Here is a 15,367-nt window from a genome sequence, read left to right as displayed (position 1 = left end):
GATAGATAGATAGATAGATAGATAGATAGCATAGATGGATAATAGATGGATAGATAGATAAATAGATAGATAAATTATGGATGGATGGATGGATAGAGTAGATAGATAGATATAGGTAGAGTAGATAGACATCATATCGGAGACACTGTACAAACACTGTTCCTAGAATGAGGTTCTCTTGCTATTGCAGTGTCATCATGGCTGCTGATATCTGTTCTATTTATTTAGAGGATGTCTGGTCAGGATGAAAAGTTCAAGCTGATCAATAAAGTTTTGAGCAATCTGCTCGCCTGGTATATCATTAACACACGCTTGGTTGAACAAGCCACTTTATTTACTAACTTGCACGTTAATGTGTCCATTGACCTGCTTTTGCCATCACTTGGGGTCACACAGCGATTGTCCTCCCAGGACTTCATGTAAAAAAAATTGCTCTTCGGTGAATACACTAATATTTCTTGCTGCTTTGGAAGCGATGTGCAGGAGAGGAATCTAAATAAGATGAGAAATACGTGAATATCTGCTCACTCCAAATAATCTGAAGCATCTACCAACGTTCTCTTCCATTTATCTTTGCATGGAGTTTATTTGGTCTCATAGGAATCGTGCTGGTGTCATTTTATCCTCTGGAATTAAAATGACTGCAGATAGGTGACATTTGCTGAGTGTGCGCAGAGCTATTATGATCATTAGTTAAATCTATGCCAGTAAAATGCGTTTAAGTGTTAAAAGCTTTGATGTAAATGTTATTCTTTTAAAGACTTAAAAGCATGCGGAGAACTAGACCGGGCCTGCATCTACTCCCCCCCCCCCACCACCAACCTCCACCATTTGATACATATTTTCATCTCGGCTGACCTCGGTATTTTTGGAGTTTGTTTAGTAGGATAATAAAGAGAGCCCTTATCACAAATCGCAAAATTAGAAATGATTTTTATTTCTTCAAAGCAAATGAACATTTTACACTCCAGCAAATCGATGGAAACATAATTTTGCCACCTAGATCAATCCTGATCTTTAGACAGTTGAAGACGGTCTGAACAAAGTCATTTAGTTGATTATGGCAAGCAGCACATTTATTGATGGTGTGAAGTTGAGGAATGCCGTGAGGCCGCTTAGTATAATAGAATCTAAGCAGCGGCTGAGAGGGATTGCGAGAGCAAGGAGTAACAGTAATGCATTATTTGCTGTTAGTTGGCTACTGATAATTACCATTTTCAAAGCAGCTCTCTTAATGTTCTATGGAAGTCCAGGTTAACAACTCCTCTCATTGACATTATTATTAATACATTACCGTACTTCTCTTCTGATATACCCAGCAGAAGGACTAAACTGTAATCATCAAGAACTGTGCACTGAATGCTCATTATGTAATAAATGGAGGCTTTCGGTTGCCATACTCCTTGAAAGGAGAACTTGGATGAGCAATAATCCATTCAAATTAACTTTCTGTTTCAACAGGGGATCCATGTCCATGATGTCTGGACTATAGGAAATACACAACAAACTCTGATTAGCATTTCTACCGGAATCAAGACAGGGAAATGTGTGAAATTAACAATGTGCTATGAAGCTCAAAGAATCTACAGCTCTAGGTTCCTAATATAGCATGTGTTAATTGTGTCCTCAGATCCCAATTTTAAAGGGAACCTGTCACGCTGGACCTGCAGTCTGATTAGCCGGAAGTGTTTATGTAGACTAAGATGAGCAGGAGAGGTTGAGCTATATATGGTTTTGTTGGAAATGAATTCAGCATCACTTATAACTTATTGATCGACATCTTTGCCGATTCTGGGCTTAGGAGTCCAGTGGGCGGTCTCATCAGTGATTGACAGCCTTTTCTGTATGTGTGGGGATATATATATAGATAGCTGCCAATTTCTGAGTAGGACTACTCACTGGATAAAATTAGCAGATATTCTAATCAATAAGTTGCAAATGATACTCAAACCATTCCCCCAAAATACTATAAATCAGTTTGCTTGACTCCTAGATTCTTGTAGATAACATTTTCATGGTGACAAGTTCCCTTTAAGCCAGTTTCACACAGTCAGTGATTTCCATCCAGTAATTGTGAGCTAAAACCAGGTGCAGGTCAAAACATAGAACAGACGCAGATCTTTCCATTATACCTTATCTCTGTGTATGCTTCATTCCTGGTTTTGGTTCACCATCACTGGTGGAAAGAGACAGGTGACAATGCACACTTTTTTTTCTAGTTGCCTGTATTGTGCCAACACTTTCCACAGCACAGTACAAAGATTGTACAAACACACGTATCAGACCAATTTAACAAAAGCCAATTATACCATTGATATGTTTTTGGACTGTTGAAAAAATGGAGTACCCAATGGAAACTTACTCAAAGATGGAATGAACGGCGGGCAAGGTATTAATTCTTAGGAATTAGGTGATAGATAGGGCCCCTACCTTATTAGAATGGGAAAGACTAATGCATAGAGTAAAGGAATTTGAGGATATTAAACGTAAAGGGGAGAAACACTAGACATAGGTGCGGAGAATGGCTGGAGTGGAGCTGATAATCAATAATTACTGGGGAAGGCCAGGGGGAAGTACATTCATAAAATGGTGTGTTTTATTGCACACTGGGTGACAATAAGTAACAGACTGGAATGGTGACGGGAGTCGCCTGCCGCACTTGTGACAGCCGTGGCCTGGCCTGGGAGGGCGGGAATGGGGGGGGGGGGGTAGAATGGGTAGGATTTGTTGTTTACAGAAGGAGGGAGATGAGTATTTATCCTGGGCTCTTCCTACAGGTTGGTTTGACTGGCAAGTTAACATGGCATGCCAGAATTCTATTGGTATGTACATTATGAAGATTATATACCGGGAGATGCACTTGTATATGTATTATGCCCCTCCTTTCCCTTTTGTATTGATTTGTATATTGTGTTGATTTTGAGAAAATTCATAAAGAAATTGAATTTAAAAAAGAGATGGATTGAACATGCTGTACAAATTCCATGTAGACGTTGTTTTTGGTCCCAAGAACTTACCCCTGAATCACCATAAAAAATTTTCTAGCCTTTGCATTTAAATTATATGAAGAACATACAAGCGTCATGTTTTATTGACTTCACAATAGGCCATACCCTTCTTTATTTGCACAGGAATACTTTTGATACATGGCTCCACTGTATAAGGAACATGAACAACAAGACATGCTTACTTACTTTAGCTTTTTGATAATAGGTTATGGATCCTTTAGGAACATATAGGGATGTCACAACTTTTCCAGTCTCCTTCGAAGACTAATTTTAATCAGATTTTGTAAGGAAAGAAAATGTTTTTTATTCATTGTACCTTTAAGATTATCAATGGGTGAAGATCCTCAATGAGTGAATTGCTTTATAAATATAGTTGTGCACTACAATTATCCTCTGACTTTGAAAAGGTCATCAACTATGGGTTTATGGGATTTGTGTTCTAAATACACACGTACAAAGGTATACCAACCAACCTTGTAGGTGGCATCTACTTTGAGTTTATGACCAAGATATTACTATTGCAGTACAAAAACTGGATTTGCATGAATTATTTTATCATATCTATGGATGGTCTGACTCTTATGCTAGAATGAAATTCATATATTACAATAAATAATGCCAAAAAGGTTACTGCACAATGCAGCTATAATGTCAACAGTATTTCATTATAAAATCTAGCTACTTTTCACATTTCATATTAAGCAAATGTTTTAAACCTAATTTCATCTTCTAATCTTGTAAAGAGATTTATCCAAGAGCAGGATACATTTAATGAGATTAAAATGCATTGCAAAGTAAATTACAGGTCAGGCCAACTACAGTACTTCTGAATTGGAAGTCTTCTTGCTTCTGTGATCCTGCCTTAGTATTCTGTTGTACTGTACTCTTGATTTTCTTTAAGTTTCCAGTTCCCTGTATATTGTTATATTGTTCTTTACAGCAAGCACTCGGAACTGTGCAAATTTTCTCATTTTGTGTTTTTTTTTATAACGCCATTACAAATGGTAACAACAGTTTGCATGACTGACCTCTTATAGATCCAAAAAATAGGTGTCATTACACAAACACTCATAAAAGTTGGAATAACCATATGAGACCTGCTGAAAATTGAAATTTAGTACCACCTTATTTACAGTATTTCTGTTCCCTTATCTATATAACACCAACATATCAACAATGTTGTATCAAGATTGTTGCCATTCTACTTAGTCCCTGTAATCAATTTAGTTTCTGTACCTCAAACATTGGAAGCCAGTTTGTCTATCAGTCTATCAGAGTGTTGGAGGAAACCAGACTACCGGGAAAATGCCAAAAACACAGGGAAAATATGCAAAGGTCAAAGACCCCAGTGCTGCAAGGCAACAGTGTTAACCACTGAGCCTTTGCTTTCAAAACACATTTTTAAAGTAGGGAGTAGAGAACATATAGGTTAATTTTTTTGTTCCCTAATATGACATTATTTATGGACATACTCTACAAGTAATTTTTTTTCGACAGTAAACCACCTGGCAGGCAACCAAACTCAAAAAGGTGCACATTTTAAAACTGAATACAAATATGGTACACAGAAAGTACTTTTGGCAAGTTCTCAAAAATGTATTCCGATTAATGCTGAAATTTATTTCTGTATTTGTTCAAGTAATTGGTTTTATTTAACCTATACCTTGTGTTTTTTTTTTATTAATTTCAAAAACTGATGTTATTTTTGTACTGTTTTTCAGGCAAGGATGAGCCCAGCAGCTACACATGTACAACATGTAAACAGCCATTCTCCAGTGCATGGTTTCTCCTGCAACATGCACAGAACACTCACGGCTTCAGAATCTATCTGGAAAGTGAACATGGCAGTCCTCTTACACCCCGGGTAGGCATTCCATCAGGACTGGGTGCAGAATGTCCTTCACAGCCACCACTCCATGGAATTCATATTGCTGACAATAATCCCTTTAACCTATTGAGAATCCCTGGATCAGTATCAAGAGAGGCTTCTGGTCTATCTGAGGGTCGATTCCCACCAACTCCCCCATTATTTAGCCCCCCACCAAGACATCATTTGGATCCACATCGTATAGAACGTTTGGGTGCAGAAGAAATGGCTCTCGCAACACATCACCCGAGTGCCTTTGACAGGGTACTGCGACTTAATCCCCTGGCTATGGAGCCACCAGCAATGGATTTTTCAAGGAGACTTAGAGAGCTAGCTGGTAACACTTCCAGTTCCAGCCCCCCTTTGTCGCCCAACCGGCCAAGCCCTATGCAAAGGTTACTGCAGCCATTCCAGTCCAGCAGCAAACCACCATTTTTGGCAACTCCACCCCTCCCTCCTCTTCAATCTGTACCTCCTCCTTCCCAACCTTCTATTAAATCAAAATCTTGTGAGTTTTGTGGGAAAACTTTTAAATTTCAAAGCAATCTAGTAGTACACCGTAGAAGCCACACTGGAGAAAAACCTTATAAATGCAACCTGTGCGACCATGCATGCACGCAGGCCAGCAAACTAAAACGCCACATGAAAACGCACATGCATAAATCCTCCCCAATGACAGTTAAATCAGATGATGGTCTTTCCACAGCCAGTTCTCCAGAGCCAGGGACCAGTGATTTAGTTGGCAGCGCAAGCAACGCCCTCAAGTCTGTAGTGGCCAAGTTCAAAAGTGAAAATGATCCAAACATGATCCCAGAGAATGGTGATGAGGAAGAAGAGGAAGAAGAAGAGGAGGAGGAGGAGGAGGAGGAGGAAGAAGAGGAGGAGGAGGAGGATTTGACAGAAACAGACAGTAGGCCGGATTATAGTTTTGCCCTAAATCTTGAAGCTGCTCGTCACCATGAAAACAACTCAAGATCTGGTGAGGAAAGCCGATCTATGTCTGATGTCATGCAAGGTGTGGGTCTTGGTGCAATGCATCACTTTAGTGATGCCTTTCATCAGGCTTTGGTTGATAAACATAAAAGGGGGCATTTACCTGAGCCAGAAGCGCAAAGAGACACTTGTGATGAAGACTCAGTGGCAGGAGAATCAGATCGCATAGATGGTGGTACTGTTAATGGGAGGGGGTGTTCACCTGGTGAATCTGCTTCAGGAGGCTTGTCAAAAAAGTTACTTCTTGGTAGCCCAAGTTCCATGAGTCCTTTTTCTAAACGCATCAAACTTGAGAAGGAATTTGACCTCCCTGCTGCAGCTATGCCTAACGCAGAAAATGTTTACTCTCAGTGGCTTGCTGGCTATGCCGCGTCTAGGCAGCTAAAAGATCCATTCCTCACTTTTGGAGACTCTAGACAATCGCCATTTGCCTCCTCTTCAGAGCACTCATCTGAAAATGGTAGTTTACGTTTTTCTACACCTCCAGGGGAGATGGATGGAGGAATTTCAGGCCGTAGTGGCACAGGAAGTGGCGGAAGCACTCCCCATATTAGTGGCCCAGGGCCTGGAAGGCCCAGTTCAAAAGAGGGCAGGCGCAGCGACACTTGTGAGTACTGTGGAAAAATCTTCAAGAACTGTAGTAACCTTACTGTTCACAGGAGGAGCCACACTGGTGAAAGGCCATATAAGTGTGAGCTTTGCAACTACGCCTGCGCGCAGAGTAGCAAACTTACCCGGCACATGAAAACACATGGTCAGGTGGGAAAGGACGTTTACAAATGTGAAATTTGTCAGATGCCTTTTAGCGTGTACAGTACCCTGGAGAAACACATGAAAAAATGGCACAGTGATCGAGTCTTGAATAATGATATAAAAACTGAATAGAGGTATATTGATAAACCCCGTGTAGATTTTTTTTTTCTAGTCCCTTGTGATAAAAAAAATAATGAAAGCTAAGGATACAAGACCGTGCTTATCACTAGCACTCCTGATTTTTTAAAATAATTTTTTCTTTATTTTTTGTTCTCACCGTTTGAATGCATGTTCTTTATTGGGGCAATACTATTGCATTTTACGCAAACTTTGAGCCTTTCTCTTGTGCAATAATTTACATGTTGTGTATGTTGTTTTTCTACCTTTAATTTTTTTTTATATAATAGACAGCATGTATGGTATTGTTATAGCTATTTTCATTTGTCCCTGAGTTAGTTGCAAAACAAACATTACTCTTTCCAGTTCTGTGCTGACAAGTGACCATGCTGCATACATTCTGCAATACATATCATGTACAGTTTTGTGTTCTGATGTGCAGAGGGAACATCTCTTTACCAGACTTCCAGGGACAGGTATTATAGTGCTGCAAATGCTGGTGGAACCTCATCTCCTCATGCCAGGGGTTACTTTTTAGTGTTGTAAAAAGCAAATATTATGACAAAAGAAGCAAACCAACAAAAAACACATAGAAAAAGGCCTTCAATTAGTAATTTGTACTATCATTTGGTTTAAATAAAGCATATCTGAGTGCCTTCAGTCTATTTGAAACAATGTCAATGGCTCTTCCTACGTTGAATGAACATTTAGCCTAATTCAACTTGGATATATGTAGGTCTCCATTGATCTAATGTATGATGATGTATTTCTTATAACTGAGGCTACCTAGAATATGACCCAGGATGTCCTAGTTAATCATCATGTTTCCATGATATTTATTTAATGAAATGTATTCTAGTTGCTCGTGAATGGAAAGGATATGAATTTTATTTCAGGTTTACCTATGAGTAAACTTTAGAGTTTAAGTTTGTTTTTTTTCGGGGAAAAAGCATTGATGGCCCATACTTAGGATAAGTCATCAATCTGTGATTGATGGAAGTATGACCGCAGGATCAGCAGTATGAAGAGACATCGGTACTCAAGTGCCAAAGCCCATAAATGTTTATTCAGGCACAATTGTTGCTTCTGGTGCCCCAAATCTGGTACTTGGTGCTGAGCTGCCATACCAGGCACAGCCCTGATTCTACTAAATTATATCTTTAGAATAGCCATCAATGTGTTGTCATGGAGGTCTCATATTGAGACCCCCCCCCCACGATAACAAATTGATGGCCTGGGAAAAGGGCTAGGTCATTGATGTTTTCCCAGGAAACCCTTTTAAATTAAAGCTGAACTAGAACTCTATGACAAAAGGTTTAATTGTACTATAATATGCTTTTTCTGAGCACAGTGCAAAAAATAAAAGAAATTGAAAATAAATTTAAAGTAAATTATTAAGAGCATATGTGGTTGTCTGATAGACAATCGGTATCAACGTTGTTAAAGAGTGTACTGTATGAAATGTTAGGTATTAATTATACGCTATCAAGTGGCACAATAGAAACACGGTCACTGTGGTACCATGAAAAGAAGCAGGCATATAAGCTAAATATAATGATGATTAAATATGTATGAACTTTTGAGAATTGTCTCAAAAAAATGCCCCCTTAAAAAAAAAAAAAAGGAAGGACATACATAAAAGTAAAACTACCCAAGAATATATCTCTTTTGCAAATATGTTTTCTTTCTTTGCACTGTCTATTATAATGAATATACAGATTCGTTGTTTCAATATTAAGCTCCTATCTGCCCCAGTTGGTATTCAAATAGCACTTGACTCTTCCAGAATTGTGTGTACCTTTTCCTTTAATCAGAGGTACTGTGGTTGAGTATAAAGAATGCTCAGATACATTTAAATGCACTGTACAATTTTCCCTGTTTACAGGCTTACTTATAAGGGAAATGTTGCAAAAATAAAAATAAAATATATATCTATATATCTTTTTATATATATATATATATATATATACATATATATATATAAAAAGATGTTTGTATGTGCGACTACATGCACATACAGACATATACACCTACATAAATGTAAATGAATAAAACATATATATATATATACATACAAGTATGCATGTGTATATATATACTCTGCCAGTTATGTACTTGACTTACAGATATGCTTATACCATGTAGACAATGCTGTGAAAGGAAATAGACCACACATACTTTACAAAATAGTGATCTCTTCGGCCTTTACAGTACAGGGGTATTTCTTGGTGTGCAAAAAAAAACATAAATGTTTTTGTGGTTTTATTTTATTTTGAATTATTAAAAAATAATACATTTTGTTTAGGGGCGTTATATGTTAGGGCATCAGTGGCATGTCCAAGACTTAATATTCATTGCAAATAAAATGGTAGAGGAATTTCTATGCCTTGGATATATCCTGTTTTTTTTTCAGGTTGTGCATTGGGAAAAGAAAGGTTCCATATTATAGAGTACTTAAATCTAGGGAAACGCACACTCATGTCGATTATGCTAAAACACATCTTTTGTCTTTTTTTTCTGTACTTTTAGAAAGGTATTTGAATTTCATGTTCATCTAGTCTAGGAACTATAGTATTTATATTGAAGCTTGTATTTTTTTTTTTTAAAAGGTATCGATGTACCTTTTTATGGTAGTGGTATAAAACAGAGGCTGCCACAGTATATATATACATATATATATATATATATAAATATATTTTTTTTTATTTCGGCAGGATAATATAGTACAAATTATTTGTATGTTTTAAAGCAAGAAAAAAAAAAGAAAAAAAATCATGTATGACAATGTACAGTACAGAAGCCATGTAATGGCTACTTGGGAATACAGATTAGAATGTCATGCAAAAGAGCCGTCTTACAGAGGGCTGTACATATCCTTTTATTTCGTTCTTCTCTCTTGCTGCCATACTGTACACAGTACTACAAGCTGATGGCATTGGTTTGTTCTGTAGTGTGCTTTCTGTCTCTTTTTTCCACCTACATTCCAGCATCAAAACTTCATATGCAGTAAAAGAAACACATTTTATTTCTTTCCATTGCCAAAAATTAAATGGTGCTTTATATTTACCGTAGATTGAAGAAAAAAAATATTCATATGCAAAGCATATTAAAGTGGAGAATTACTCAAGTCAGTACTTTTTCTTTTTTTTTGTAAATGGCAATGTAGACTATTTTGTTATTGGCCTTTTCTATTCCTGTAATGAAAGGTGTTTGTCGTAACTTGAAATTTTATCTTTTACTATGGGAGTCACTATTTATTATTGGTCATGTGCTTAATGTTTAAAACGTAGGCACACATTTTGATCTTTTTTAAAATATTTTTTCTTATTATCTTATTATTATTTTTTTATTTTATTTAATGACCAAAGGTCATGCAAACCTGGCTTTTATTGTATTTGTTTCTGGTCTGTTAATTTCTATTGGAGAAACCACTGTCTGTGTTTTTTTTGGCAGTTGTCTGCATTATCCTGTTCATATACCCATTTTGTCCCTTTTATTGAAAAAATAAAAAAAGTAATAAAATACACACCATCAGAGTCTTGTGACCTTATTTGACAGTATTATGAAGTATAGCTCAGTCAAAAAATACCATGGAAAACAAAGTAGATTATTTTCTTAATTACACTTTGCATCATAGTTTCTATTAATAATAGTAGGTATAGAAGGTATATATTCTAGATTTATAGCCTTGATGCATAGACTTTTTCAATCACTTGCAATGGTTGTTCCTTTTTAACCTTGATACATAGACTTTTTTTAAGTAAGAAGCCATTAGTCAAGAAGACAAAAAAGTAAATACCCGGTGCTTAAAAATTAGTTAAAAAAAGATATATATTTGATTTTTCACACTAGCTACATTCTTTTTAACAAAACCACATTAACCCATGTTTCACCAGATCCACCAGATTTCATATATGTTAAAAGTAGCCTACAATGTCAGTCGTTCATTCTTCCTTCAATCCCCATATTTGTTTTTCATTTTACAAACCGCACATGCATTACCATCCATATGGCTTCTATTTTTTTTTAGATTCTTTGTACTGTAATTTTTTTAATTTTATACACTGCTGTCAGAATTGGCAAATCTATCATTTGCCTCACAAGTCGAAAGGGAAAAACAATATTGTTTTCTTTTTATGCATAATGGTTTGTAATCTTCTTTTTCCCCATGTCTTTGTTGTAGTGCATTTTTATTTACTAAGAGTGTGATTTGTATCCCTTTTTTCTAGGGGGAAAATACAACATCTTTAAATCTAAGGACAGAACAATCAAATTTATATGGCAAGAAGTCTGAAAAGATATGCAAAAGTGTAAACAAATATGCATACCAATTTGGCCAGAAATAAATAACACCTAGCTTTGGAAGAACAGAAGACAAAGGAGAAGATGCTCGTTGTTGATATGAACAGGCCAACCTATTGTAAATGAAAAAAAAAAATTCCTTCGACCTGACCTCTATGTATTACACTTGTAGCTGAGTATTATCGGTCATTGCACCTAGCAGGAATGCTCTTAGAGTACATTACTTCCCTGTATTGACATGACTTTAAATCTTTTTTTTTTTTTAAATACAAATAGATACAAAAGCCAGCATAGGAGTTAAGGTTTAATCAAGGTCTTATGAAGATTTAAAAATTTACATCCACATTTTATTCACACAGAATCTTAAAAACAACACCGTACAAGGAACTACTATTATTCCGACTTACTATATATGCTGGACTGAAATGGAGAACTCTCACAGAAAATCCCAGGCCTAGGCAGTACATTTTGCTGTCTTTGTTTTTTTCCATGATACCCTTATTTAAGAGATAATATACCATACTGCCTCAATAACTGGGGCTCTAAAACCTAGTCAACAAGAACATAATTTACAAATGACATGTTGTACTCTGAGCTCTAAAGGAAAAAAAATGGTAATACAAAGTGTGACATTTTCTAACTGTGTGATAAATTAATGGTGTTATAAAAACCATGAACCATTGAGGCCTTTTCAAGTTTGTTAGAAATCTGCACCAGATTTATATGGCACCCATAATGTGTTCTTAAGCTGCTGTAAAATTTCATGCAAGCATGACCTAGTGTCCGGAGAAAATTTTATAAATATATTTCTATGTTGAAAAAAAAAAATGTCAAACTGAAACTGAAAAAAAAAAAAATGATGTGGTAGTCATTAACTGTTTACTGTTAGATTTTTTGAGGCCAACTTCAAAAATGTTTTTGAAGTAAAAAGTGTCACATTAGAATCTTGTAAAAACTTTTGAGAAAATAGTATTGCTCAAGATATTTTGTGCAAAGATACTGAAGACCACTGGTACAACAAGGATTTTTTTTTTCTTCTTCTTCTTCTTGGTTTGACTCCACTTATACGATCGTACAAGTCGCAATAAATCCGGAATAAAAGGAGATCTAGTATCAGTGCCTGAAATTCTAAATATTGCTTGCGTTATGAACAGGAGGGGTGGGGGGGTGGGGTGTCCTTTTAATGCAGTTTGTATAAAATGACATATTGTAGGGTAAAACAAATCCACCACTTCTTATGTTAATTGTTGCCCATTTTGGGTGAATTTAATGTGATGTAAACTGTTGTTATATACTGAAAGTATATTCCAGGAATCATTGTTAATATACATTATACATTTGCCTCTAAAAGGGCCGAAACACAAAAGAAATTAAATTGACACAATAAACTGTCAAGATTTAGGTCTGTTTTTTTTATCTCATTATTTATTTTTAATCATTTATTTTAAAAAGAAAAAAAAATCTGTAATTGTTACATGAATTCACAGGCTGTGTTGAGTGAAACGGTATACTTGATGAATCCTGAAGTTGGAAGTTGTTATCTTAAATTGTATGCTATATTTATTGAAATACAGTATAGAAGATAAATACAGGAGATGATCTGCAAGACCGCAGCAAGAATAACGATACCTCCAAGTTCAAGAGTACATTGCCACTTTGGGAACTGGATATAATCAATACACTAATGTAAGCAGCCACATAACATATCGTTCTGCCCCTGCATATATTTAGGCTTCTGACTGCATGGATGTATTTTAGTGTCTGGTAAGCTATGGTGAGGGGGTTAATTGCCCACTAGGCTACAATTCTTAAAAAAATGAGTTCCCATTTCTGATACAGATGCCTGTTGAGCCTCAAAGAGTAACCTGTGACCCCATCTTTCACTTTTTCTGTGTGCATGGCAGAGCCAGTTTAAACATATTTTGATTTAACCCCTGAATGCTCTAACCATTGCTCTGTGAAAAAAAGGACAAGGGAGATTTATTGTCAACAATCATGTAGTTATAGTAACACAAGCATAAATTAAAGCTGGCAAATAAAAATAGGACTATGTAAATTGCATAAAATTAGACAGACAACTGTGTAAGCAATACACATAAGCATTAACAACCACCAATCTTTTGATGAGAGCTTATAGAAAATTGTAAGTTATTGAGCTGTCCAGTGTATATATATCCCGATTTATTTTTACTTAGATTTTTGCCCATTGATCTGTTACATGTATGCAGCCTTGGAACATCTGGATACATGTGTGTGTCTACTTTTTTCTTTTGAAGTTATCTATTGGAATTTCATAATTTACCTTTGTTTGAAGGCTCAAGGGGACTTCTTGAAAATTCCTGGCATATTTGTGGAAGTTCCATCAATTACAAAAATGTCATAACTTACAAGACATTAGCTGACCACACCTGCCAGCTCCATGCAAGAAATGTCTTTTTCACATATTATTGAGTACACACACTGGTCACTTAAAGGGGTTATCCCACAAATCTAAAAAACAAACAAATAAAAAAAAAACTGCTGAAGCAATGCACTGCATTAGTTTAACTATATCAGTAGCAAAAAAACTAAAACATTCTCCAGTGTAATTTTCAGCCCATTTTAGCTTTTTTACTCCCCCCTCTGCAGCTCTGCTGTCTTGACTTTTTGTTAGGGGAGGGCACAATCTCACCACATGGAGAGATTGCCTTCCCAGGAGTGCATTGTAGTCAGCTTTTGCTAACCCTGCCCCCCCCCCCCCAACTTGCAGTTTTCCTCCCCTGCATAGAAAATAGTCCCTCATACCGAGCCCTAGCGATTCCACTAATAACTAACATTATGGTATATTATGCCACCCAATTAAGTTCTCCATTGTCTAGAGAAAGATATATAGCTATATATATTCCTATGAATTTAGAAGTAGGTCTGAATGAATAAAAGGTGTCTGGACCTCTTCACCTGCTTTACTATGATGGTGGGCAACAGCATCAACTACGTGGAAATGCAACTGCAACACTTTACTACATTAAATATTAATTTATGTGAGTGTATAATTAATTAATTTCAACATGGAGGCTGTATAGAGTTTTAATACAACTCTCATAGATTTCTTTAGCGCTCTATTTAACCTCCGCATAGCCTTGATTTGGATTTTTTCAGATTCCATAAGAATTTGATTCTGTGGAATGCTGATTTATGGATGGGACCATTTTCCCTTAGAAGCATTGGTTTTTGGGGAGAATATTTACAAAATACAGAGCTATATAGCGCACCATATGGCAACATACAGTGTGTTTATTGCTCTATAGTACTTAGCAGTAAGGACTTATGGGGAGAATTATCAAAACTGGTGTAAAGGAAAACTGGCTTACTTGCCCATGATGCCTAATGATGGATGGGTGTGATCGTCTAATATTTTTCTTTTAGAGCAAAAATACTTTTTTTTTTTTTTTAGCAAATAGCCGTTATAATGGGCAATAGAGAGTTTACTCAGTTATTCCATCTGACTCAAAGATAGAATTCCATTATCAGTTTTTTTACTAAAGCAATAAATCCTCTAGTAAATTGGGGCAACTACTAAAAAGCTTTTTTCCTTCATACAAGGAATCACTTTGAGGGAAGCCTTAACCAAACATGGCCCAGGTCTTTATACCTAATTCTGCAATATTGATTAGGCAGTTAGGATGGAAAAACTACAGCCTCTCTTCAATGCTAGATTTGTGATATAGAATTATGGCTACTATACCTATGTCATAGACCAAAAAGTCATAATAAGAGGTAACATTTTTCAAGGAAAGAAAAATGGGTATGTACAAAATTAAATATGAGAATAAATAGTGAATTTTATTTCAAATGTACAATCTTTTTAAGTACATTGTCCACGTCATGCTCAGTACTCTGGACAGGAAGGTGGACTTGTCATGGACCGCTTTGGATTAGAGGTAAAGTGAGGAATGGAGTCTTAAAGGCTATTGTCTGTGGAACTTTTTTTTTGTTCAGGACTGACCCAACAGTCTAACATGTAAGGGGCATCCAACAAATAATGATGGGAGATAAGAGCAATGGACACTTCAACTTTTCTCAAACCTTTTGTCCTCTCGGCAGGACTCGTCTTTCCCCAGTGGAAACACATACACAATTGGCCAAATCAAACACGTAAGTGATTGTGGAAGTCGTGAGAGATTGCTGTCGAACAAATGAGTGTTTGGTCAACAGCTATTGAAGGTGTGTGGGCACCTTAAGAGATTTCAAATTTTCGACTTAAGGTACACAAGGAATTTCTAGTTGATAGAAGCTTAGTTGTACAACTTTGACATCCGGGTTGGCAGAGTCCAAGCAACACGATAGA

General features: G+C 36.3%; 1 protein-coding gene across 4 annotated transcripts in view; it reads left to right on the top strand.

Annotated features, from left to right (window-relative positions):
* Nucleotides 1–12,420, top strand: part of BCL11A (BAF chromatin remodeling complex subunit BCL11A) — a 120,419-nt gene extending 107,999 nt beyond the window's left edge. The window contains exons 3-4 of one of the 4 annotated variants that reach the window (XM_044289543.1): nt 4,730–6,755; nt 10,968–12,420. In XM_044289543.1, coding sequence (XP_044145478.1) covers nt 4,730–6,753 — 2,024 coding nt within the window. In that variant the 3' untranslated portion in view covers nt 6,754–6,755; nt 10,968–12,420. Of the gene's footprint in view, nt 1–4,729; nt 10,941–10,967 lie in introns of those variants that run through there. The other 3 variants (XM_044289544.1, XM_044289545.1, XM_044289542.1) reach the window with 3 other exon arrangements.
* The last annotated feature ends 2,947 nt before the right edge of the window (nt 12,421–15,367 follow it).

This window comes from Bufo gargarizans, chromosome 4, assembly GCF_014858855.1.
Source record: "Bufo gargarizans isolate SCDJY-AF-19 chromosome 4, ASM1485885v1, whole genome shotgun sequence".
NCBI classification, from domain to species: domain Eukaryota; kingdom Metazoa; phylum Chordata; class Amphibia; order Anura; family Bufonidae; genus Bufo; species Bufo gargarizans.
Note: the sequence above shows the minus strand (reverse complement) of the source record. Positions and strands in the feature narration are given on the sequence as shown.